Source organism: Cyrtonyx montezumae, unplaced genomic scaffold (assembly GCF_038088225.1).
Source record: "Cyrtonyx montezumae isolate F1298 unplaced genomic scaffold, pur_monq_1.0 scaffold_5, whole genome shotgun sequence".
Classification (NCBI taxonomy): Eukaryota; Metazoa; Chordata; class Aves; order Galliformes; family Odontophoridae; genus Cyrtonyx; species Cyrtonyx montezumae.
Genome location: NW_027072056.1, coordinates 13690612 through 13717674, shown reverse-complemented (window position 1 = coordinate 13717674; position 27063 = coordinate 13690612). Strand labels below are relative to the sequence as shown.

Genomic DNA, 27063 nt, shown 5'->3' with positions numbered 1-27063 from the left:
CTTTCTCCAAAAAAAAAAAATCCACCCAGTCTCCAGGGATAATATCAGATCATTGGATAAATCCAATACTAGATTGTGCTAGCCTCTGAAAATAAATAATGGTTTGAAAACCTGGCCCTTGGTTAAACTGCCACTGGCTCTGAGTGAGCTAAAATCTTAACTGTGTTAGAGTAAGCATCATTTTTTTCCTTAAGTGAAATTTAGTCAGATCAAAAACCCTTTAAATGTCCTTGTCTTTTTCATTCTTTCTGAAAATTGCATTCTTATACTCAGCCAGAGCCCTTATAAAACGCGCATGAACTTATACCAAAAATGAACTCACTGAATTGTCTTAAGTCTTGGTATAGAGCGTGGAGCCATTTTTTTTCTTTTTGCCTTAATGTTTCAAAGGATCATAGCTCCAGAAGCTGGGTGCTCTTGTCCTTTGAGATGAATATAGATACAAAGGGCCAAGATACAATTTTCTGCACCTGTACCGGGTACCAAGAGAAGTGATTCAATCTTCTAAATGCTGTTCTCATAGCATTTCCTGCTAGCCTCATGGAATTGTTCAGCTTCATAATTTAGATACTATGTGAATGTATATTTGTGTACCACGAGAGCTGCCCTGAAAGTAATGCCTCCTATCTTATTATCTTGATCCACAATGTCTAAGGTGGATGTTGGTGGTATAGCAGTAGAGGTTGAGCCTTCCCACCAGTATCCCATTACATTTTGTTGCCAGATGACAGATGGCATCATAGGGCAGTGACAAAACTGTCTGACATGAAGTACGTATGGATGAGGTATGTAATTGAATTCTCCCATGCAGAAAAAAATGGTACACATTACTGAACTTCTATGGAGACCAAGTAGTGGATGTGAGTGCAGTGAGGCAGTGGGTGGTGCGTTTTCACACTGATGACAGCAGTGTGAAAGTTGAGCCATGTTCTGGGCAGCCATGCACAGGATGTCACACCACAAAATGAGTGCCTCAATCAGTTCATCCACTTAAAATGGCAAATTACAATCAGGGCACTATGTATGGAGCTGACTACCAGCTTCACTGTGTTGGAAATGATGGTGGTAACCTTGAAATATCAAAGTTTGTGCCAGGTGGGTCTCACAAATGTTTACACAGGATCAGAAAGAACACTGTATGCATTTGTTGAGACTTACTGAAGCAATATGAGGCTGAAGGTGACATTTTCCTGAGTCCCATTATTACTGGTGATGTGTTGTCTTCACTAGGAGCTGGCATCAAAACAGCAGTCTATGGAGTAACAGCATGTGAATTCCTCATCAATAAAAAGTTGAAGATGCAGACATCAGTAGGAAAAGATGTGTGCTGCCTTTTGGGATAGGAAAAGGATGATGCTCCGGGATTTCCTGAAACCTATGTAAACCATCAGCACTGCATTATGATGCTTGCTAAGCTGAAAGCTGGAACTTCCAGAGTCAGGCCAGAGAAGACAACGGCCTTTCTCTTGCAACACATTAACTCCAGGTCTTATATTAGTTTGAAGACTGTGGAGCACATTGTTAGTTTTGGGCTGTCCTTCCACACCCAGTGTATAGTCCAGAATAGGCAGCTTCTGACTTTATTCCATCAGTGGAAGATGGACTGCATGGGGAACATTTTCCCAGCAATGGTGCCGTCATAGCGGCTATAAAACAGTGGATCACCTCCACTGGTGCAGATTTCTACTAGCACAGCATGCAGGCTCTTCATCACTGGTGAAAATGCACAGCTCGTGGTGGTGACTATGTTGAGAATTTGTTTTATTACATAGTATGTTGTGCTCTTTGTTGTAGTTCCTATATAAGGCATGACTTTTGGAGTGGCCTATGTATATGAGTGTATATAAGGTATATTTGTATGATATATATTATGTGTACTATGTACTTGGGACTATATTCTTGAAAAATCTTAATCTCGTTCTCCCAGTAACTCTTTTTCTCCTGGTACCCAAAGCAGAGCCTAGAGAGGATATTTTACCAGGACTGAGGCTAAGGGAGATAAAATGGAACATCTCAAATGTGCCCAAGAAGTGAGTTCAATGAAAAGAATTTCTGGAGCTTTTCTTCTATATTGAAACGAAGCCACTCCTAGGTCCTGCAAATGTTTTCAGTGCCACCAGTTCCTCAGTTGAGTTTTAAAATAAACTTCTAAGCAAACCCATAAAACCTTTTCCAGTGTAAGTGCTACAGGATATCAGAAAACTAATATCCACATTGGAGTGCCCTGAACTGTGACACTTGGCCTAAGAGCAATAGTAGATTGCTGTCCTGTACGTGGAACAGCACAATGCTGACTACTGGTGTGTGCTGGCTACCAGCCACACTAACGATAATGTGTTCTGCAAATATCTTTCTGGTCATGCATATTTTAAAATGCAATTTTAATGACTGAAGGCTTAATAGTAAACTTTCAAAGACTTAATGTTGTTTACACAATGCAAAAGTTAGACCAATTTTGACAAGCCCTGAACCTTTGTCAGGTGCAGTTATGAGTTTGTTCTGTATCAGCAGTGGACTTTCAGGAACTGCAGTAAACAACCCACATGAAATCGAAAGCCCTGCGGTGAGCTCCAACCAGGGCAGTAGATCAACTGGAGGCTGTCTGCCTGCTGCAGATCACCATCCATCTCTTCTGGTGAATCACCAGGCTGTGCATGGCATTAAAAAACATGAGCTGGAGAGCAAAAAGGGCGTTATCTAGATGTAATGAACTCCTGAACTGATGTGAGGTACGTGGCGTGTTGACAAGATGTCATCACCTAAGAAGCAAAACAGGCCCCCTCACCTCTAAAGCCCAGCGATAGGTATCTCAAAGCCACTGCTATCTGAGCCATTATCTGTGGAGCCAGCCTTGCGTGGTTGCCCCATTAACATTTCACATGCGAAGAGATGAGGCTGGGAATGCTTAGAAGTCTCCCAGTGACCAAACTGCAAGGTTTTTGTTTTTTCTTTTATTGAAGACTTAGCACACAGGTGTGTGTGCATATAATTTTCAGCCTGGAGATTTCAAGCTGTTAGGTAAATGAAATATTTCAATGAGAACTTTCGGGGTTTTGTCACTGGTTACTGTTAGCTTTTAGTAAGTTAGGAATAAATACTTGACAAGAATTTCGTTTTTCTTTAGTGCTATTATTTGATGGCAGCTGGACAGATAATGCAGCCATAGATGGGACTCCTTTATGCAGAAATGCAACTTGAAGCTCTTCTGAGGCTTGCAGGCAGAACCCTGCAGCTTCAGATCAGTAGTTAGCAGTATTTCAAGTGATGGGAAGATGACGGTCATTCTGAAAGGTGAGAAGTTGATTTGATGGTGGATTTCAAAGTCAAGTACTGTTCCAACAGTTGCAGCTCTTTCTGGCTGCCTGAGAACCATGCAGAAGGGAGGCCTGGGTCATAGTCACATTTGAAGCATTTGTGTATCCCACTGATTATTAAAAAATAAATAAATAAATTAAAATGGGGAATAATTAATCACCAACTGTACCAGGAAGACTTGCTACAAAAGATGTAGGGCAGATCTGAACCAGGCACATTATCAGCAGATTTTTTTTTAGTGTCTTGAGTATCTTCAGAACACAGGTATTTTGGTTCCATTTTATTTTTCTCCTTTTGCAGTTAAGTGAATGCGTCTCCAGTCCTCTTCTCCCCACCTTGAAAACAGTGAACCACTCAGATTGTCAACAGGTGTTTAGTGGTTTTTAAAAAGCCAATTTCCTTTGAGACGTCAGGCAGCAAGATGTGTCAGCGTCTTCAGCAAATGTCGGTTTAGGTTTCTGAGCGTGATTTAATGCACTGTGAGGTGTTAATTAACTTATTCTTGAGTCTGCCCTGCCCTCTTGTGAACCCGGATGTTGTGCTTTATCTCTGAGAAGGGGAAAGTGATCTCGACCAGTACGTCTGTAGTTTAGAGACTGGCAAAAAAAGTAATGCTGGCTGCAGAAATGGAGAAAAGTCTGCTGTGTCTTTGGTCTTTCTAATGCATTCCTTCAACACAGACTAGTCATTAAATAGGGTATTTTAGAAAAGACATTTGTTTCCCTTTCCCTCTCTGTCATGGCTCTTCCTAGCTACCACAGTCCACTCTGCTCCAACTGTTTGGATCCTTCCTGCTTTGGGGCTTAACAGCAAGGGTACAAGCTGCTGACAGCGGGGGGTTGAGGAGAGGAGGCTGGGGGCCTTGCAACTTGCACACAGCCACTGGCCAAGGAGAGGTGTGCAGTGCTGAGCCAGGCCTTGCTGAGGTCTGGCATGTGCAGCACCAGTGAAAGGCCATAAGAAGAAATTGCGATGGCTTCTGTGGGTAAAAGCTTCCATGGAATTTAGTTTTGGTTGGATGGGGGTTTCAGTTGTGTGTTCTTTTGATGATAATTCTGATAACCCAGTGGAAATTTAAATATTCACTTATAAACCAGTATAAAAATAACACTCCCCATCTGTTTAACTAGTCTTGGTCTGTCTTGTAACAGTTCACTGACCATCTGTTACTGTGGCGTAAAGAGAGACATTATGAATCCACTTGACTGTATGCATTTCAGACTTGGGTTTATTTTTGGTTACGAGTACATATGGACCATGTTCTGTTACTCTCCATGTGTTTGTTCATAAGGACTTCTCAGCACAAGTTTCCCTGGGAGGAGTGTTTCAGAACGGGGGAAGAAAAGCAATCCATTTTCTATTTCAACAATAATAAATAGTTTCTAATTTGGATCCTGTCTTATTCCCTCTTCCTCCACCAAGCTGCGTGGATGGATGAAGCAGCCAGGGGAGGTGGCAACTCAGATGCGAGCTGTCCGCTTAATGAAGTAGCTCTCAGGCATGCATAGTAAAACTCAGACAAAATGAATCATCTCAGAGTTCTGTTGGTGTTTCTCCTCTCCCTCCCTTTCTCATGCTGAAAGATTCTGCAGGTTGCTCAGGGACACGTGCACACTATCTCAGTGCTTGTTAGTTTCCATACCTAGCAGATGCTGTGAATTAGAATGCAATTTAGCTGGGCTCATTTGGTTGCAGGACCTGCTTGCAAGACACGCTCTTGGTTTTAGCAGTGGTACTCTGACTTGCCCAAGTCCCAGTAGCTTTTGTACCAGGTGAAGATCAGGGAACAGGTTTATTGCCAGGAGCAAGCAGCGCTATGGAAAGGAGCTGGGATTTGTCTCAGCTGCTTTGTGCTGCAGAGCATCATTTGTTGCCACATCTGTAGTGCGTGGCTGATTTGTTGACCTTTATTGAGTTCAGTGTTGGTGAAATGCATTGGAAGCAAATGTTTCCAAGATCATAATATTGTCCGTAGCAAACAGCTTCCAGGAAGGCGCTTCATCATCCAACATCCAGCAGAGCTATATGGGGTGCTGTGTGCTGGAACTGGGTTTTCTTTCTACCTCTGTTTTACAACAGGGTAAGTTCATTCATGTTTGTAGTTTGTTGGGTGGCATGAGGTGGAAGTGAAACGTCCACCAAACCATGTATTATCTAGGCAGCTGTGCAGCTGCTAAGTGATTAAGGTGAGCGTTGACAGTCTCCATTCCTTTCATAGCAGTGATTTAGGAATGCAGTGCAGATGGTGTGAAGAGCTCCAGGAGTTAGTCTGTACCCCTTGCACATTGAGTGTCCTGTACTTTATAAGTTGTCTCATTTAGACAGCAACAACATCAGTTCAAGCATCAATGGACACTCAAAGGGAATCAAGTTCATTTCTACATCAGCCAAAAGCCATTCTGCCTCCTTCTGTCAGGAAATCCTTTTAGTGCACACAGACACAATGGGGAAAAGTACAGCCATGGTAAACGCTGTGCTGGGAGGAGCAACGTAAATACCTGAATGCAGCAGTACCTCAGTGAACTACTGCTTTCCAGTCCAGGAAGAGTTTCAGGGTCCTACCAGGACCACAGGATTGTTGGCCATTGAGCCAAACAAGTGAGCTCTTATGTGGAGTGTTAAGGCAGCTGAGTCCCTCCCACTGGGAACTGATAGGGCTTCTGTGTGTAGAAGAATACAATAACAGACATGTAGAGCAAATAGGATTATGGTTGTGCATTAATTATAAACTAATTAGCCCCCTTATTTTTAGACAAGACCTACTTTATAAAAATCAGGTGAAGGGATTTCTGGCATATATTACTTACCAAAGCTTTGTTAACATCTCACCACCTTTAATCTCTCTGTTCTTGCTTGTATTTAGTAATCTATCTGAATTAGCAGCGGTGTGACCCACTCTCCGCAGAGGCCAGCCTGCCAGCTTATAGAAATTACTGAAACGAGGCGCCAAAGTAATGTAAGGACAAATGCCTCCTCGTACAGATTGGCATGAACACTGGAGGCAGCATTTGAGCGTAATATTGACTAATTATTTAACCGTGAGTGGCAGCTCTGAACATTGTGTTCTTTTTGCTTCGCTTCCCGCATTTACTGTGAATCTAATTACTAAGGGAGCAAGTATTTCTTCTCAGGTCGCTGAAAACACAGCAGCTAGCTTTGGGAAAAGTGCATGGGATGCAAAGTGGAGGCAGAAACAAACTGTGTGCCAGCTAGTTCTTGTACTAGAGCCTAGTACTAGTGTGTGAGCACTCTTACTGAGTAGAGAGAGCAGGAGTTTGCAGGAACCTGGTCTGAGAACCCCAAAGCTGCTGACAGGGGAAAAATACATCTTGGACTAAATATGCATGGTTTGAAATGAGCAGTTTATCGTTGGGCATATGATTTTTTTTGTTGTTGTTCTTATCCACGGGGCTTGACTTTTCAGTGATATGAACAAGAAGAGTCCCCAGCTGCACGGGTTTCAGTTGAGGTCATGTGAATCAGAGGGTATAACCCTTAAGAGGAGCGTAGGCTTCTGACATTCACTTTCTGTACAGAAGTGAGTTATTGACTGAGGCTGCCCAAGGAGTTGGGGATGTCACTGTCCCTGGAGGTGTTTAAGAGCAGTGGAGATGTCACTGAGTGATGTGGTCTAGAGCAGTCACAGGTGTGGGTCGATGGTTGTATGGGTTAATCTTACTGGTCTTTACAACCTTAATGGTTCTATGAAAATCTCCATGCTGCAAAGGGGAATTTTCTGGGTTTAAAGGAATATGTATGTACAGTAGTAATCTGGATCCACAGAATTATAGGAAAAATCCTTCAGTTAAATGCCTCGTGGAAGTCTTTGGTCCTCAGGCTCATTCAGGGAGCTCTGGGAGCAGCTGAAGGACAGCAGGTGCCCTAGCAGTGGAACAAAGCTTGCTGACCAGACCCTGCAACCAGGCTGCACATGCCTATGCTTCCCTGGCAGATTAGCCATCAGTTGTGTCAGGGTAAGGACGCTGCTGGGTAAAAAAAAAAACCACCTTGCTGCTGCCTTGAGGTGCATTCTTGGAGCCTGGAGTCATGTGCAGTATAAATATATCCTCTTACCCTTTCATCTGGAGTCAGATGATGCCAGGCTATTATATTAAGTGCTGCGTGGTAGTGTATATAGTAAGGATGACTTCGTGAATGATACTTTTTTCCACAATATATTAGGCGGAAATCCCCTAGCTCTAAATCAGGGTGTTAATGCTAACCATATCTCTTACTTCCTTTCCATTAAGTTTTATTGAGTTAGTTACAGTTGCTTCTTTGCTGACTTTCCTCTGAGAGAAACGTACTGGCTGTCTTTCTTGAAAGTGCCCACTGGATGATTTTAACTGCAGAGGTTACTGAGACATGCCAGGACCAAGATGTCAAGGTTGGCTTTGAGCTTTTGAGTCTCTGTACTATGGGAAAATTTATTTCTCAAGTAAAACAATTGCCAAAAATCCATTAGATAACTCGATGTCTTTTGTTGCTGGTTATTTCCCAAGTCTGCTGCAGGGCTCAGATCCCAAAAATCACTTATAATAAACTTGCAGTTGCTTTGTTTGTTTTAATTTAAGGTACATTTTCTGCAAACACAAAGCTGTACTGCTCTCTCTTTGCCCTTGATGCTGAGTTGGTTGTGCATATTAATTAAGGGCCAATTGGAAGAGCAAGTGCAGAGCAGTGCAAAATGTGACTGAGCACATGTGCTGTGCTGCGGTCTGCGGTGTTCTGTGTTGCACCACTTTTTGATGGGATTTGAAAAATTACAGGTGAAAACATACTCTTCCTTTATTAACCACTATTATGAGAACCATATGGCTTAAACTGAAGAATAAATTGCACCTGGCATGTATCAACCTACCATGTCTCCATAAATGAAGATCATTTTTTAAGCGTGGACTGAAGGGGAAATGAAGGTGGGTTGGTGTTGTTTGCACAAATACTCAAGGCAATGCTGGCAGTGCCTCTCATTTTTAAGGTCATGCCACAGGGTTGCTGGGTGATGATGCAGTACTGTACAGTAAGTTTCTATAGGAATGTTGATGTACTGATGTAAATGCGCGTTCAACTTTTTATATTCCCTCATAAAATTGGTATCGTAATCATTCTTGTGTGTAGAGCACAGCACGTGATGCAGAATATGAATCTGTGTGGAGGACTTGCACATTGGCATGCTGCTGCTGTGCTGCTGAGCAAAGTTCAGGATGAGACCTTGACCACCCTTGCCTGCCTTGTCATGAAAGAATGCGTGCTGTCATGCTGTAAGATTCTCTGCATTTTAGAAATCTTCCTATCACAAAGCAGTCTAGTTGTTGTTACCTGTAGTCAAGGAGGAATTAGGCTTTTGATGCGCTATTTAGTATTGTATTGTTTTGTGCCATATGTAGATTTTAACACTATGTCGTTGAGGTGATGGTGCCTCTTAAAGGTGAGACCCTGGAGCGGGTGGGAACTGCTGATCTGGTTTGCCCTGGAGATGAGCATGAGCTTCCTGTTCTCTTGAGGGTATTGTGAGTACAAGCACTCCGGGGTGCACGGGACTTGTGCTCTTACCAGGAAAATGAAATATTTCTTCCTTGTTCTCCAGAATTAATTGTATTTTAATAGGTCTTGAAACACATGCTGTTTTTGTCTGTCTTGGGCCAAAAAGTCTGTTAAGTGCTCTCTTGGAGCTGTACAGTCTTGTTAGATGCTTCCTTTCTGCTGCTTCTCAAGTTTAATTAAGGTACTGAAGGACATTTGACAAGACCCATGGTCTCAGTGTGCAGGTAAGGTTTGGGACCAGCCTCCACCTCACTTTTGTCTGCCTTTTTGTGTATCGAGGTGCTTCTGCACAGGCAGCATCCTGCACAGAGTGAGCTCTCACTTCCTATCACCACCTCACCCAGCTGCCACCGCTGGAGAGCCGCTTCGATCTGACAGCAGCCACCGCCAGCCTAGCATCAACCAGGAGCTAAAAATAACAGAGCGGAAAAAAGAGCAACATCTAAATATAAATCCGTAATGCCTCAGTAGGAAGCATTGCATTTCCTAATCATTCAGTCAGATTGTCTAAAGATTGATTAATACTGGAAAGCTTTTTGTTTTCACCTTGGTCACTAGTGTCTCCTTCCCCCAGCTCTTTCTTGGGAATGCAGGGGTTTTCCTTTCCTTCTCTCCTGGTTCTCCAGCAGCCCATCCTGTGCATGTGCACCTTTGCTGCAAAGCTGTAGCAAATTACTTCCCAATGAGGAGCACATCTGGGCAAGAGGAGGGGTCTGGAGGGTGCAGTTCCCATGAAATCAGCTCTCCAACTCGTGCCACCTGGGCTTGCCACCCACAAGTTGAATGAAATGACATGCAGACATAAGAAAATGGCGAGAGTGTTTTTCCCCAGCCCATCATCTGGCTGCCTTTGAAAATCGAAGGCTGGAGAGATTTCTTCCCTCAGCAACACATGCCAAGCAATCGTGTTCCATTGTTGCCGGCAGATTTGTTTTTGCGCACTTCAGACAGGAAGAACAGCACTCATGGGGCGAAGAAACTGGCACAGCGCGAGCGAGGTGGGAAGAGAGGAAGGAGCCAGCAAGTGGCAGAGAAATCTGCCACGGCTTCACCACGTTCCCTAGCAACTCACGCCCTGGAGAGTCACTTGCGATGTCTCCTCTTTATCAGCGCAGCTGCATGCGATGTACTAGCCTCGCCACGGTCTGGCTCGCGCTATTTTGGGTTTAAAAACCGAAGTGTGTGATTGCAGTGCTGTCATGGGCATAAGGACTTTGGATTGCTCCCTTGCACAGATGGGAGCAATTCACAGGAAGGGCTGGGAAAGTGGCTTTCTGTTCTTGCTTGAATGTTGTCTGGTACCGGCTAGTAAATACCACCTTGTGGCTTAAAGATGCCGCAGATGAGTCGATCAGAGAGGTCCCCTGCCATGCATTGGCAGCTTGGCAGGGATGGTCTTACATGGATGCTTCTGGAGTAACTGTGTCCTGCCAACTGCTGCAGACACACGTGGCTCTTTGCACAACAGATACGTGGCACTTTTTGCTACCTGGGGTACCTCTGTTGATTTACCAAATGCTTCTCTGCCTGCTGTTTCCCTGCTCCTGGCCGGGCTTGCTGCGCCCTGTGATCTTCCAATGGGGATTTTTCACTGGGTGCCAGTTGGGCATTCCCAGCAACCTGGACAAAACCCTCCATTTGTGTAACACAAGCTTGCAGCCCATGCAGTGGGTCCTCTGGATGTGAGCTACCTTGTGTACTTGGAATTTAAGCTGGAGAAGGAACGTTTTGGAACTGGTAAAAAAGATGGGAACTGTGCCTGCTTAGGACCCAGCTTCTTTGTCTTGCCATTTCTGAGCAAAGTTTCTTTGATTTAGAGTCTGGAACAAAGCTATAAAACAAATTCACACATGAGCTTCCTTTCCGGTAAGCAACTTCAGCCCTGAAGATGATCCATAGGGCCTTCAGCTGGCTTTGCTCAACTCCATGCAGAACCTGTCACAACTGTTATCACAGTCAGAGAAGCATAAACAATCAGGCTGGAGCTCACTTGAAGATCTGTCGGCTGCTCAGAGACAGGATCAGCTCTGCCTGAGCCGTTCTTCAGAAATACTTGCTCCTACTCAGAAAAGCTTCTGTGATGGAAATTACAGCTTCTCCACAAGCAATCTCTTCCAGCACTTTGCTGTCCTCGCTTTTTTTCCTCCTCCACACTGCAAATGGTTTAAAATGCCCAGGTGTTTTTCAGATGTGTCTAGCAAAAGGAGGGTGTGTGAGTGCCCTATTTAATTGTATAAAACAAATGCAAAGGGGCAGGCAGGGAGCATGGACAGCAGATTACGTAGTTTGGGGAATAAAGGAGAAGGGAGGTGTCTGCAAAGAATTTGAGATTCACTAAGTTTTTAGATGTGCCTTTGAAATTTACTTGACTGCTGGGGTCGAGGGTAGGTGAGGAAGAAAGTGGAGGAGGCACACTTGTTGTGAGACCTGCTCCAGGGGGAAACTGACCCCTCAAAAGGAGAGAGAGGAAGCCCTGAAGATCAGGTTAGTCTGAGCTGAGAAATAGTAGCAGGAGTTCATGAAAGCCAGAATGAGGGGGCACCACAGTTAGCAAAAGTGACGTGAGCTAAGTAAGCCCTAGACAATCTATCACCTGCAAGGAAGCAGGTTTCAATCACCCATATCCCTAGAGAGAGTGGGGTCCTAGCCTGCATGCTTTTGGTCCGGCAGCCTGGGAGCTGGTTTTCTCCCTGTGTTGCCCTTGTTGACTCAAATAGTGCCTCTCAGCCGACATACACCTGAGTTCATTGCTCACTTTGGCACATTGAGCTAGACCCTCCACTGCTGTGTAAATCAGCGAGTTCCCTAGAGCGGCTCTGATTTGCACTGTCTGAAAGTCTAGACCATCCTTTACAAGTAAATTCTGTAAGCAGAATATATATATCTTTTTGTTTTTCCCCTTCAGCCTTTGCTCAGTCAACCTGCGAGCTGCTTAATCATTAACAAACAGAAGGGGCCTGCTGCTGTTGTTGTGGTTGAATGGGACTTGAAAATATTTCGCGGACAAAGCAATCTTTTTAATGCATTAAAGTGGTCCAGACACGATGCTGTGTCCTGCCACAGCCCTCGGCCTCCTCAGCTCTAATTGCACGCGCCACCGCCTCTTTCAGTTCACTCCATTCTGCACAAAGTACTGCTTGACCAATTAGCGAGATAAGTTCGTCTCTAGCCCAGGAGGGATGTGGACAGCCTTCTTCGCTGCATCTCTGTACATGGAGGAATGTTTTGACAGCTAAACATGGATCTTGTTGAGCTGTCAGTTCTGCTAACTCTCTCAAGTGTCTCTTATTTATTGAGTCATCAGGCTCTTCCTGACCTCCTCAAAGTCAACTCCAGCCTGGCACGAAAGACAGCACAGAAATACAGCTAGAGCACAGCCTTCTGAGCAGGGCGAGCTTCTTCAAGCATTTGATGCCTTGAACACTGCAGATCATTAGGTCTGTAAGTCAGTGCAGCGGCTGTGCCCTCAGGCTGGCAGCAGTTGTAGAGGCTGCAGCTGGGGAAATCCAGATTCCTTCCCTTAGTGCACAGCCTTGTTTGGCTGCCAAGATCTTGGGGTTATTTAAGAAGCCAATGGCAAAGCAGGGGACCAGGGAAATAGCTCTAAATCCAGGGAGCCCTACATCCCCTTCTGGCTCCAGCACTGAGCTGTGAATTTCTTCTCCGTGCTCTTTGTTCATTCTGAATCTGTCTTGGAGGCCTTAGGAACTTGTGCAGTACACAGCACAGTCACCACAGAAAAGTATGTATGCTCTTACGTTCGAGATCCCTGTGACCACAAAATAGTTTTAGATTTAAAAAACATGCTGGGCACATTGTGGATATGGGATCGTGGTAGGTGCAGCAGGGGAAGCAAGGGGGAACGTGTGCCCTTTGAACCTTATATAGTCCTCCTTTGTGGGAGTCAGGTGAAGCTGGGTTGCACTGCTGTGTTCTGAGCATACACGTGTGTGTATGTCCAGAATCATCCCATAGGCTGAAACTGTGGGGTTTTGTGTAGCATTGGATAGTTCTTGTATGGGGAGCTGGTTCAGTAAAATCAAACTGATGCTGATGCCTCACGTTTGCTCTTGCTTTCCTGCTTGCTCTCTGTTCTGAGGATGCTGTTAGTCCATCCTTACATTTCATCCTGCACATTTCTCCTCCCTAAGACTCTCTCCTTCATGCACTGTCTGCCCACAGTTCTCAGCCCTGGAATTCCTAGCCAGCTTACACTTTCTTCTTCCTGTCCTCCAACACTAGGGTCTGCCTCAAGTTCCCTACTGCATGCTGCCTTCTGTATATCCTTCTACTTTATATCAATGCATTTCTCTTGCCTTTGAAGTTCTGCCTTTAAAAACTGTTTTTTTTGTTGTTGTTGGAAAGGGTTATTTTTTTCCTCTGGCTCCTTCCCCAAGTTGCAAAAGTCGTCGTTCTCGCTCTGCCATTGACCTCACAGCTCCTGAGGCTCTGCTCCAATGACCCTCTCCTTCCTCTGTCAGCAGGATCACAGCAGCGCAGCCAACTCACATCTTTGCTCCTGTGCCTGCAGGGTGCAAGGACATCTTGAGACCCTTTGAATATTTAATACCTATGGTGAAACTTCCTGCAGCATTTTCCGATAGCCCATAGCCCCTTCTTTTTTGCCTTCCCGGCATGATTTGACCGCTAGGTGGGACATGCTGGGTCCTCAGACTCCTTTCCATCCAAGGGAAAATCGATCCCTTCTCCATCTCCCTCCAAGTGTGGGAAATTCCTGAACACAGTGTTTCAAGGGAGACTTGAGACTTTTTTCTGAGTAATACTTAACTGCCCTGGACTGTGCTACAGGAGAATTATGACTTTGTTGAGAAATTTCTACTGCTGTCAGCCAAATGAGAGATCATTTCCATAAGTACATTGGGTGAAATAAATGATAATCTAGATGACAGGCATTTGCCCTGGCCTTTTTCCCCAAGAGCAGTATGGAATTTGGCACTGCTTTGTTCTGAAAATGTTATTTCTGATTATCCTGGGGTAATTGATAGTAAAGCATACACAGGTCCCTTCTAAAGCAGCACTGCTCAGACTATTGGTATTCGCAAGGGGCTGCAGCCTTTTGCTTTCTCCTGATTCTTTTCTCCTCTCTGCTCCCAGTGAGACTTTTCAGTCACCTTTTTCCTTGCTTCCAGTGTGTCACAGCTCCTGCCTGACAGAACTTAGCATTGCAAGCATATGCAAGTACATCTAATGCTTTGTTGCTATACACTTTCCTTGTCTCTTAACGAGAGCAAGAAACACTGTCTGCAAGCAAACTGTCCCCTTTTAATGGACATCTCTTTTCACAAAAAGTGAGAAGAATCTTTGAAAAGCTTTTAAATGCCAGTCATTATGATCAACTGCAGTCAGATAATTTTGTCGTAGATTGGGCCAGAGGTGCAGAGAGGCCAGGGCTTGCTGGTGGGTGGCATTAGTGAACCACTGTGAGCTACTGATTGTGTACAGTGAGATTGTCCTTCATGAATTAAATTGGAAATGGTCATTGTAAATGGTGCTTGACACGATGTTTGATGGCTGCGATTCAGGCAACCTTCAAGGTACCCGGAGAGGGCTTTTCATGAGGAGAATTAATCGTTTTAAATGCCACGAAGCTGTAGTATTAAGCAGTTCAGCAACAAAACCATCCACATGGATGGTACGAAATACAGAGGCACTCTAGTTGAAGCAGAAATTAGAGAATGAGTTCTGATCTTTACTTCTTTACATGTTGTCTTGGGCTGTATCGCTACCCTTTTAATGCTCTTCTCTACAGTCTTTCACCACAGCATCTTGAGGAGCAAGCAAATGAGTTCTCCTTTGTTTTTGAAGAATAGCAGTCTTCTCATTATTATTATCAATTTTATAATAGCAGTCTTCTCATTATTACTTGCAAATTCTCTTTTCTCTTCCATTACTAGAAACAGTGTCATTTTGGATAGGTTTTGTCAGCATGGCCTGGCTGAGAGGTGAGACAGTAGTATGGCCTGGGCAGAATCCAGATGTCTGGACTGTCTGTTAAGTATCTGACTTCCTTCCCTTGGCTCTGTCACCTGAGAGGCTGAAAGGTAAATGAAAGCTCATACTCAGTGCTCTCACTCTCTGATGTCTTTGGAGCTCCCCATCTGTTTTCCAAAGGAATTTCTTCTCATATTGCTAAAGGCCTTGGGATCACACAGTAGCTATTTCAAGAAATAGTCTGTGCAAACCTAAAAGAAAAACAGCAAACTCTCTTAAGAAGAAAGCAGCTGCACAGAAGGAAAGGAGAACATGATTCTGGGATCAGAACATGAGTAAAGGACAAAAATCTTCTTGTTCTGACAAAAGGAAGATATTTCTGAGGCCAGCATGAATATAATTTGCTTTTGCCACTATTGTTTTAGCTAATATTATCCCTACAGTTTTTATTTATATAACAAGACACCTCCTGAGCAACAGAGGGGCATGGTGGGAGAGCTGTGTTTCTTTTGAAGACGTTATAATCTTACAAGACAAAATGTAGACATGTGTGAGTAGAAGACGACACAACTTAGCAACCAAAGTTAATTAACAATAGTCATCATTTGTATTCATTCAGCATCTTTCATTCAAGGATCCCAAAGCATTTTGTAATCACAAGTTCATTGAGACTCTCAAACTCTCTTGAGACGGCCAAGCATTATGAAGAACATTTAAAACAGCAGGGTGTGTGATCAGACTGGTGAAGAAGATTGCTGAGGATAAAATTCAGGAATCCTGCCCTCCAGTTCTGTGGATGATAAACCAAGTGCCTGCTCCAGACTAAGAATCTTTTTTTTTACTGTAATTTATACATATACATAGTCTTTCAATGTTAAGCAAACTATGTAGTCTTCGTTTAAGTCACTGAAGTCCTGGGAAGTGTAATGGCCCGTGTCACAGTTGACTAAAAGTGAAACTACAGATAGTGAGTTAAATGCATTTGGTTAACCATTTGTTTGCTGTTATAGTTTCTACATGTAGAAAACGTAGATTGAAACCTGTCTTGATGATGGAAAGTGATGTGATTTTAACTTTCTTTGTGTATTAAAACAGAAACCCATTTGCATATTTTAGGTATCTTTTCTAGCATGTTCAGGCATCTGGCAAGAAAGCTATATTTAAACTGTTAATACAGTATGAATACAAGTTTCACATGCAAAATTAGTCCCATTAAAAAGGTGAGATTTATTTTTCTTTTGAAACAAGTGATGCCCCAGCACTTCTGTTTTTGTTGCCTGATAAGGCACTGCAGCTGGGACACAATTTTTTCAGGAGGTGATGAACCTGAACCACAGAGCAGGTGGTGCTCACGGCCGTCACCGCATGGGGAATGGCGGTGAGCTCCCTCGTCGCTGTGGTCCACCAGGGAAGGAAGGCAGCGCACCGTGGGGGTGTGCCCGCCTGTTGTGTGGTGTCATTCCTCATGGTCTGTCAGAATGGTTGAGCTCTGCCATTGTAAAATGCTTTGCAAATGAAAAACTTAAGGAGCCAACCTCAGTTAACTCCTGGCGTTTTAGGGGTGCTTCTGGAGGGGTATGTTTTGGAAGGAGGGTACTTTTTTTTTTTTCAGTGGTTATATTGTGGCAGTTGAATTGTTGAAGCTAGTAATGTACTGTGTGAGCAAACATCTTTATTGTTATGATTTTGGTAGTGTTGTCACTTTCACCAGGTGCTTTGGTACGTGTCTGATGGGACAGGAACGTGGCTTGGTTGGTTCAGGAGACCACGAGCCCACTTAGAGGTGCCACTCACTGCTACCAGAGTCTCCCACATCTTTCAGTAGTACCCATGCGGATTTAGAAAAGGGATTTCTTTACATCATGTCCCCAAACAAGAAGCCCTAAATGGCACTAAATACCCTGAGGTGTATAGCTAACAAGTGAATTCAGACCCATCTCCAGCCCTTCCCCATGCTTGGAACTGAGGCTTTGAGACCCTCTTCTCCTATGGATGCTTACAACTTCGACTCTAAAATGCAGATTTTGACCTGCTGATAGCAGTATATATAATGTTTAATTAATTAATGTTTTGAAGGCAACCAGTGGAAGCCTACATTATAATGACATAAAGACAAGAGGAGCTGATAAGTGTTCTATGTCTTTACTGCTGGTGATGATACAGAGAGTGCTTGATGCTGAGCCCAGAGAGATGTGGCAAGGCAAGCAGCTAAAGCAGAATAAAGCCTTCAATCTTGAAACAAATAAATGATCAAACATAGGGCTTCCTGATGTAGTTTTATAAAGCAGAACAAGATCTTACAACCAAAAACTTAGGGCTAATACGATGCATTCTCCTTATCCATGTGTTTGTATAGTGGTTATAGTGGTCATGTTTTATTCACTGGCTCAGCTTGTGTCTTGAATTCGTGGCTACTAAAATGCGTCCTACCAAAGTAAGTGGGGTTCATGGGGGAAACAACAAAATAAAAGCAACAACAAAAGAACAGCCCATGCTTCTTTTTGTATGAGGTAGGCCTTGACAAGTAACACGTATTTATATAATGATAGGAGCCAAGAGGCCCCAAGCAAGATAAGGCACTGCTGCAATTGCTTCTGAATGTACATTTAAGCAGCAATGGGACATTAAAATGTAGCATTTTATAGGCATTCTTATTTGAAATGTAGTTTAAATCTGTTGTTTCCTGAGATAACATGTCAAATACGTATTACTTGGAGATTTGTTTGTTTTGCATTTTCTAATTAGAAACAGCCAGTGTTGCTTCATAAAAGTCTAGCTCATCTCCTGTTAACCCTGAGTGTTTTAAACAAACCACAGTACCCAGCAGAAACAATGACTCTCCGTCATAGAAGTGGAAGCTGTCAATTAACAGAGTCATGCTCAGTTCACCAACTAGGATTGTTTACAGCTCATCCAAATTCTGCAACACCTAGCAGAGACAACCAGCTCTTCCAGGTTCAAATCATAAGTGAGAATAACAAGAAAAGCTATTTAGTGTGTTTGCATGTAATAGATTGCAAACAATCGGAGGACAGAACAGTCATGCTCATTTATTAGTGCGCTTGACCATTAATGAAAGACATCACAGAATCCTGGAGAACTTTATAAGCACTGAATAATCAACAGAAATATCATGAAGCCCATTTTACAGTGTACCGTGTGTGTATATATATGGTGATTCTATTTAATTCAATATCAGTACAAAGAGACCAACACTTTGTTTTCGTGACTACAAGCTAAAAGCTGGCTTCCAAGTAGTCAAAATAAGCATTCTGGCTCTACTGACTTGCTTTTATAGACAGGATAGCACCCTTTCCACCTGTTCTATTTCAAAGTGTAGAAAAATGGGACTTTTGGCCAAAATTGCAGGCTGTGAATTTAAAACAGAAATACGTCATTTACAATTATTATTTTTACACATATTTTGTGTAACACTGCCACAAGAGATTGTTGAAAATCGGAACTTAGCAGGATTTGAATAAGACTGGGAGTGAGCGTGGATAACCAAGTGAGGATAGAGTTACAATAATGAAGTTTAAAAATAAAGAAAAATATTCTCCAGAGCTTTGGAGTAGTTACAAAACTGCTCTATTTCAAAGTGTACCACTGTTTAATAGAGGAGGGCTCTGCTGCCAGAGCTGCCCACTCTGGATTACTGGTTTGCTCTTGGAAATGGTGGCTGTGGGGGCACTGATGGCTTGCCCCTCTCCAACCCATCCCAGGAGAGGCCTCTCTCCCAGCTGCCCAAACACTTGTAATTTCAGGCCACTCGTGGGCAGGAGGTTGCAGAGTTTGGTGGATATCCCCTTTTTCAGGGCAGCTTCTTTGGAGGGACTTGATGAATTATTCTCCGAGCAGGAGTAAACCCAGGAATGTGCATGTGGCAAAAAATCTAGGCAGAATCATCTTTTCAGGAATCTGTATGTGCTCAGGCAGCTGTGACTTTTCACTGGGAAAATAAATCAAGAATTAAAATATTTTTTTTCCAGTGCATCTCCTCTGTAAGAGGGTTCAGTTGGCCTTAATTATAGACTGAATTACAGCTGCAGGCAATCGTTATTTCTTTGGGAGCTCTGCTCATAGGAGAGATGTGGCACCGTGCTGAATTTTTTGGTCTCAAAGTTTGCGATTGTTTTGGACAGTCAATAACTTAAATGAAAAAGTATGGTCTTTGTCAGGCCACAGAATAAAAAATGAGCAAAGATGTTCTTTAACTGTTTATTTAACTGATGATGAGTTCTGGTGTGTGAAGTGAAAGGAAAGTGCTAACTTCATGCAGATGAACAAGTAGAAAAAAATGAAATGGAAAGTAAGTATCAGTGTGTGATGTTTCTGGCTGCTTTTCAATTCCAAATTGGGCTAATTCTACCTTCTGAAAAGAAGATAATTTCCACGTTTCTGTAATTGGGAACACATAATTGAAGTGATTTTCTCTCCGAGAGAAGAAACTTCTGCAGCATTTGCAAAGGGACAAGAAAATGACCACATACAGTGTACTCTGAATGATGGTACATTCATGGTAGCATCATCTTCAGATGTCTTTGTCGATTTTGTACTAGGATTTTTACCCCGTTGGGTGAAAACTTGTATGTGGACGGGGAAAGTTCATGTTAGGGAATGCAGCCCACTCCCTCTAGAGCTCCTTTTTTCTGGGCAGCCAGAGCACCAGAGCCAGCTGCTTCCCAGTGAGGTCTGAAGTACAGAGCACATACCAGAGAAGCGATGAAGAAACTTTCAACTCCACGTACCAAAATAATTGCGCAGCAATTCCACGTGACTACTTCTTTTCCTCTTTTGACCTGGCTTTTTAGGAACTGAACTTTAATGAGGAAGATGAACCAGATGTTGTTGCACTGCTTGGAGTGGCACAAGTGATTAACTCACTTCCTTTTGTTTGTGACATGAAGATATTTTCTGCCATGGAGTTTAACCCTAGGAATGCTGGCAGTTCCTAGTCCATTTCTTCATAAATGTATTTACATCTGCAAACGCAAGTGCGTTTGTCATGCTCTTCCCAAGGTTGCTCTGTATTTGAGGGCAGTAGTGAAAGTTAAACACAGGAGCTCCTAAAGCATGGTCCCTCTTTGTGGGTCCGGGCTCTTTTCCATTTTCATGGACCACTTTATCATCTGTAACATTGCTGTGATGCTCAGAGGATCTGGGAGGCCTCTCAGCACAGAGCACAGCTTTGAGCTCTCCAGGGCTCAGGCATAGTGTACACTGAGGCACTGTGAAGAAAAGAGAATGCACGAAGATGATTGTGGCAGATTAGGCAGTAAATTGTATTTCTAGACAGCCTTGATCGTGGTACAGATCAGGAGAAAACAGAGGAAGTTTAATAAACAGCAGCACAACTGTTTTGTAAGGAAAGCCAGAGTTATATTTTTACCCTGACCTAACAAAGGAGGAGGAAGGAAACTGTTTTGCTGAAACAAGCATTCTAGATCTACGAAGGATACACTTTTCTATGTTTGTGTGCGTGCGTGCCCTGGCAAACTCAACAGCATGTTCATATGCATGAAATGCGTTTTCCTGGAGGCACATAGTCAGCATGTGCCATGCAAGGAGAAAAAAGATGTGCCTAGCTCTGCTTAACTGTTGGTCAAAAAAGCATAGCATTTTAGTCAAAATAAGTTAAAATGTCTCCTAACATTGTGGTTGGTGTGTGTTGTTTCTGCTGATGTTGAATACTGGATGAGAAATCTGCCCAAACTGGAAAAGTGCAACGTAGATAAAATATGAGAGCAGCCTTTTTATTGTGTGTATGAGGATACGTGGTCTCCCAAACTAGAGAAAATCTGAAGATTTTGATCTTTCATTTTAAATGGCACTGCCAGAGCCCTTCCTGAAGCAAACATGAGCCGCCTGCTCCAGAGATACAGAGCCTGACGTGAAGGAGAGGCACAGGCCCCACAGCTGTGCCATCCTCTCTGAAAAGTCTGGATTCCTTCACAGAATGGCACTGGTCATTCCATTCTGCCTGGAAACCAACAGGGGTTGAAATGGTATTTTAAGATGCTCAGATGCTAGATAGATTTTTCAAGCTAATAAATCCTTGGCTGCATTTACTGCATTAAAATGTATGTTCAGGCAAGATTCATGATCAGCTCTCAGGAACAGGAGAGCAAAGGAAAAGATGCAATTCTTCCAAGATTAAATGCTTAGTATTTGGCAGCCTTAATTGCCTGATTAATGAAGCTTTTTTTTTTTTTAGGGTTACGTTATTTATTATTTCTAATGAAGCAATTGTCAATTAGACTTCTAAGAACTGCCACAAAAGACTGGCCAAGGGCATCTGATTCTCTTGGGTTAAGTGCCTGGCTCTGAAATTCTTTGTCAAGTGAATGACCTTATCCACACCAAAACGATATATCCCACAAGGTGGCACTTACGTGACTTTGAAAGCAAATAGAAGTCCTGTGTGCCATGCAAGCCTGGCTCTTCATTTGAAAAAATAAGTTGTGGTAACCCCAAACACAGTGTGGTCGCTTTTGTACAAGAGTTTATTGAGCTGTGTGTGGACGTTCAGGATTTCCAGATGTTCAGCAACTTACTCAGAACAACCGCTGGGCATATAGAAATCCTGGACAAGTGCAAAAACTCACTGAATATTGCTCAGAAAAAAATTCCTCAGCAGAAAAATAGAATACCTATGGAAAAACCTGAATGTATGCTTTCAACCTGTGTCCTCGGGTAGGGATGCTAGATAAATGGCAAACAGATCTTGCATAGGCTTCCAGGGAAATTAATCCAACCTGGGGCTTTTTCCAGGTACTCCTTCTTTCTGGAAGACTGTACCACCCAATTCCTTTGTGTACTGCTGCTCCATTAGAGAGCAAACAATAGGCAGGCACCAGGTACATCTGTCCTATTGTGTGTGCACAGCAAATCCAGCACTTGCAAGAAGTGTGGCTGTGCTACTGCACTCATGGGTGCTGCATATGTGAGGGAGGCCAGGTCAACAAGAAAGAGGGGTGAAGGAACACAGTTTAGCACAGGCCCTAGAAAAATAAATGTGACGAGGTCAGGAACATGCAAGTGTTTGGTTACTTGGAGTGGATGATTGAAGTATTATCGCTAAGCACTGTTTGGAGTCCTTCTCTACGCTGATTGATGTATCATTTGAAATCTCCCTCTTTCCTGAAAGAAAAAAAGAGTAAAAATATTTAGTTAATGCTCTTGCAGAGTTTTAAAGGTGCTGTTCTCGTAAACATGACTGGCTCGGTAAGAATTCATCATGTCAGATGTAGTCTATGTAAGCTGGATAGAGGTGTATTATTTCTCCAGTCTTCTTACTTTTTCTTCTCATTTAAATAGGTAAGGAGCATGGAAAAGTGCTTACTTATAGACTATCATTCAGAAGTTTCTTATATAAGGTCCAATCTTTGGTGAAGGTAGCAATTAATCTATTAAATCTCTTCCTTTATTAAAATACTGCGTTTCATAAATAAGTTAGTTTTCCCATACAAGTCTTTCAAGAAAGCAGTGCACACAAGGAAAACTGATGTCAGCATTTTTTTTTTAATCCTGAAATGACCGAGTTTCTCACTGCAGACACCAAACTTAGCTTCTTCTAAGAAACTCTTAGGCATGTGACTATTTCTGTGCTTCTTAAAATACGCCTATAGTTCTGCTGTCTTCCAGGGAGAAAACTCACTCAGATGGACTTTAAATATTTTATGCCAGCTGTTGGCACATGAAGGCCAAGAGGTCTCAGTTTTTAAGCATGTACTAAAACCTTTGTATCCCTAGCACTAAAAATCTGTGGCCTAGCTTCTGCTCTTGCAAGTGTTAACAGCAGGATTTGTGTCAAAACAAACAGGAGAACAATACTAGCAGCTTGGAATTATCTGTCTTTGTCTATATACTCCGCCACTGTAGGAATGGTTGTTCTAGCCTCTCCTCTGTTGCATTGTTAAATGATGGAAGCTTTTGCCAAATCCAAACTGAAATGCTTCCAAGGCCTTTTTCAGTGTTGGAAAATGTTTGTATCAAGTAATCCTTGGAATAATTTTTCTCCTTTATTTATTATTGTGTGCTACCCATTAGACACCTAATTATGAGGCACAGAGTTCTTCTCATTCTAATAGGATATATAGCACTTCACTGGACATTTTTAGGAGTCCATTTTCATTACATTAAATGGGGTGTTTACTTGTGTGAACCTCCTGGGTTTTAAAAAAAGCAAAAAGACAATGAAGTTCAGCGCTGAGCAGTCAATAGACTCTTTTACTGTAGGGGAATGCTTTTATACCACATCCCACATCACAAACTGTTTGTTCTCTTTTTTTTTTTTTTTTTTTTAGAATGGATATCCGAGCTCTGGAGCCACATCAAGCACTCCTGCCTTCAGGCCTGAAGATGAGCTGGAACATCTGACAAAGAAAATGTTGTATGACATGGAGAACCCTCCCTCTGATGACTACTTTGGTGAGCAGTGCCATGTCATGTTGAATCAGTCTTTCCATAGCTCCTTTCTGTATTCACCAGGTTTGGTAATGGAGAGGGAGGCATGACAGCTGCAGTGTTAATATAGTGACATTTGTATAGATATATTTGCTTTCCATGCTTGGGCTGGAAGTGTAATCATCCATAGGAATTCCTCTGTAATTTCTGCATAAATCTCGTGCTCACTTGCTGTATGTTTACAACCTTTCTGGTTATAAAGTAGAATTTTTCAGTTTCTGGTTCCTTTTGACACCATCTGTCCCCAGCCTGTAGATGACCAGGCTGAATTGAGGTGTTATGCACTGTCTTGCCCACCTGCCCCATCCTTCTCATTGCATCCACAGCAAACCTGGCATTGCATATGCATTCTGCTCCTGTACGCTGGCATAGATTAAAAAGAAACCCTTTTTGAGTCAATCAGGTTGGTTTCTTATGGACACCCATTAGCCCAGAACTGCATCCAACAAATATGAGGAAGATCAATTTGAACTGATTGAGTCATTATATCTATATCATCTTCCTCACTTGGAAAAAAGATGATCAGCTGTTTTCCTTTTGAAATAGCATATAACTGAATTACCTTAGACATCTGTAGGTATAACATATACCTCTATGTAAAACAAGTGTTACAGACTATGAATTCTTCATTTAAGTCAAGTGATTTGGGCATATTTGATACATCTTGCTTGTGTGTTTAGTTTCTTACTAGGCTTGAGTGTCTTGTTAGGAAACAAACTGCTGTAATTTATACAGTTAACAGCTAGGATAAGCCATTCATTTTTGTCTTTTTTTGCCTTCCTTTATTTCATCATTTCTTAAAAATGTCATTCAGATTGCCCCATACGTCTACTGGTTATAGATTTTGATTGGACAAAAGCATTTCTGAATTAAAGAAACTTCAGTCGTTTTGTTTAATTGGAAATCAGGTGGAACCAAGGTCCTAATAAGCAAGGATTTTGCAGTGAAAAGAATCTGATTACTAGAGAAGGTCAAGATGTTCTCATCAGATAAACAATGTTCTGTGAAATATGGTAGATATCAATCCCCATTCTCCATGAGTATCTTCTGCCTTCCATGGTCTCCACTCTCACAGCCAAAATGTCTTCTCTGTAAACAGTGATGGTCATCAAAGCTGATGACTAGCACAGATTTAAGGTATGAGTAAGAATGACTTACTGAAGATGGGATAACCAGAGAGCATTTTCTGTGTTGCTGCATGTGACTTTGTCTCTGCCCCATACTCGTTTGAGTTCACTGTGTAATGTTTTAAAAGGGAAGCAACGATAAACCAAACAAACATAACATGTACTTAGCTATTAGTGTGGGTGGGCAAGAAGGAGAAGCCTTTTTCCTGCTCCCTTCAGGCAAACGGCTGAAGCCCTGAAGCATGAGATTTGATTACAGTCATTTTCTTAATGCAGAACTGTAAGTGGCAAGAGCCAATTCAGGGGCTGAAGCCCATTCCATTCTTCCCATAAGCTCAGTAAGTTAGTTGGGTGAACAGGGTATTTGGAAATTCACAGGATCCAAGTTCAGAAAGGACCTTGCTGTTATGCAGCCCAATGTCCTGCTCTCAGTGTCTCCCAGAAAGCTTGATTAAATCAGGACTTAAAAAAAAAGTCTAATCTTTTTATCTTAAAGACTTCAAGCAATGGTGAGTCAACCACCTACCCTGATAAGCTGTTCTAGTGATTAATTTTCCTCACAGCTCAGAAATTGTTTCCTGAAGTGAAGCTTTAGTTTTGTTTAGCACTTGTATTTATGGAGCTGAAATGCTAGGGTTTTGCAGACTAATAATGTATCGCTGAGATAGTTCTGCTCTGTTTGGGAGCGTGGTACATCAAAGCTTATTCATCCAAAAGGGATGCATGGCTCAGAGGATTGGAACATAAGGTCTCTCAATGTTAGGTCATCAATTTGGCTATCGGATGGAAGGTCAGACCAATGCCATGCCAATAGCTCTTAATTCAGCAGGAGAGCAGGAGATGGAAAGAAGCATCCAGATCGTTTGGAAATGTTGCCAAGGTTGTTGTTATAAGCATCAGCATGATCAAAGATAGAGTGATTGTGCATGATGCAAGCTGCTTGGTGAAAATCAAACAACAACCCTAGTCATCTTTGGGCAGGTGATGCTTAATTACAAGCTGCACCTGACAAATCTTCTAATTGCACTCATTCTATGCCACTGAAGATCACCTCTGAGTCTCCAGCCTTGATATTCTTAATGTGCAGATAAACTGTGTGTTGGGCTAAACTCCTCAGCTTTAAGCATGCTGTGCCCCATGCAGCAATTTGGGAAACATAGCCACAACTAATTATATACCTACCAAGAAAAATGCAAAACAAAACTAGCAGTCCTGGGACACAACTGTTTTTTATGGTTGGATAAAATCAAAGAGGTGGTCTGCCCTCATCTTCTTAGGTCTATTCCAGCCCGACCTACTCTCAGAGGAAAATGGTCTCTGGGATCACAATGGTTGAGGTTTTTTGATATGGCAGTGCAGACCCGGGAGTTTTATACTAATTGTGACTGAGTCAGAGCTAAATACCCATCCACTGAGCTGTCAGTCTGGTACCCTTCCACAGCTTCATACTCATGCGTAAAGAAGAAATTAAGTGTAGGAGGAAAAAAGAAGTCTTTCAACTTTGGTTAACTGTCTGAACCAGTATCTCTGCCTTTATTCTCTGTTCTTTATTTGTTTAGCATGGTAATGTGGATTGTACAAGATTCATATGGCACATTGATCCAATAATCAGAAAAAGGACAAATGGGCAGAGACATTGACTCTGATTTGCATTAAATATCTTCTGCCTGAGGTCTAAATGCCATGGTAATTGTAACATACCAGATAGCTGTCAGCTAATCACTTTTATTAGTTTGAATTTAGAAAACTGGATTTCAGCATATTAAAAGTTGGTTAAGAACAGATAGGTTTTGAATTGAGGAATCTAATTAACCTTGCTAGAAAGCTGCAAGGCGTTATATTAAGTCATGGAAATAATTTGTTGGAATAATTACATTTGAACAGTCAGGCTGAAGAAAGGTCATTTTACTTGCCCCGTCAGCACTCTGGGATCTTTTCCATAACCATCTTCCTGCTGCAGTTTCACTTTCCGTATCTCTGGTTTGCCATCAAGCCATCTTGTTTCAGCATAGGCAGATGTTCCTGGGGAGGGAAGAGGAGCAAGAGCCTGAAGTCTCTTTGCCCTAGCGATGCCAGCTGGTGCTGCTGGGATTCTGGGTGAGCTGAGTCTGGGAGCCAGCCAGCCAGAACTTCCATCAGATCTTTGCTCACCACATCTCTCTACAGCTTCCCTGGGTGGAATTTATTGGAGGTAGTTTCAGAGACTGGGAAATTGCTATAGCCAATGACTGCTCACAAAAGTGCACGCAGCTGGTGGCATGTCATGGCTCATGCTGCATTCCTGAGGAGCCAGGGAATGTGGTAAGCCAAGAAGCAGCATGCTGGAGGCACACTTTGAGAGAGTAAGATCACAGTTGTTGCCTAGATTCACTACAGGAGCATGATCTAGTCACTGGGAAATCCTCTAGCTGGCAATGGCAAGGCAGTGTTTAATCACAGAAGTGTAATCAGTGAGCATCGTAATTTAACAAATGAACAAAAAGAGTGCATTTTTAGGAGTTAAACATACAATTCTGGTAATTCTGCTTTCCTAAGTTTTATTGAAAGCCCGCTTTACCATACTGCAGCTAAGAATCCCAGTCTTTGGTGTGTATCACCTCCTACCCTCCTGTAAGTTAGGGAATGACTTATGGAGTGACTTCTCTCTGAAAGTCCTCGA

General features: G+C 42.6%; 1 protein-coding gene across 1 annotated transcript in view; it reads left to right on the top strand.

Moving 5' to 3' along the window:
* The window catches only part of LPP (LIM domain containing preferred translocation partner in lipoma), a 370558-nt gene that overhangs the window by 275854 nt on the left and 67641 nt on the right, over positions 1-27063 (top strand). The window contains exon 10 of the mRNA XM_065748152.1: positions 23118-23241. Coding sequence (XP_065604224.1) covers positions 23118-23241 — 124 coding nt within the window. The remainder of the gene's footprint in view (positions 1-23117; positions 23242-27063) is intronic.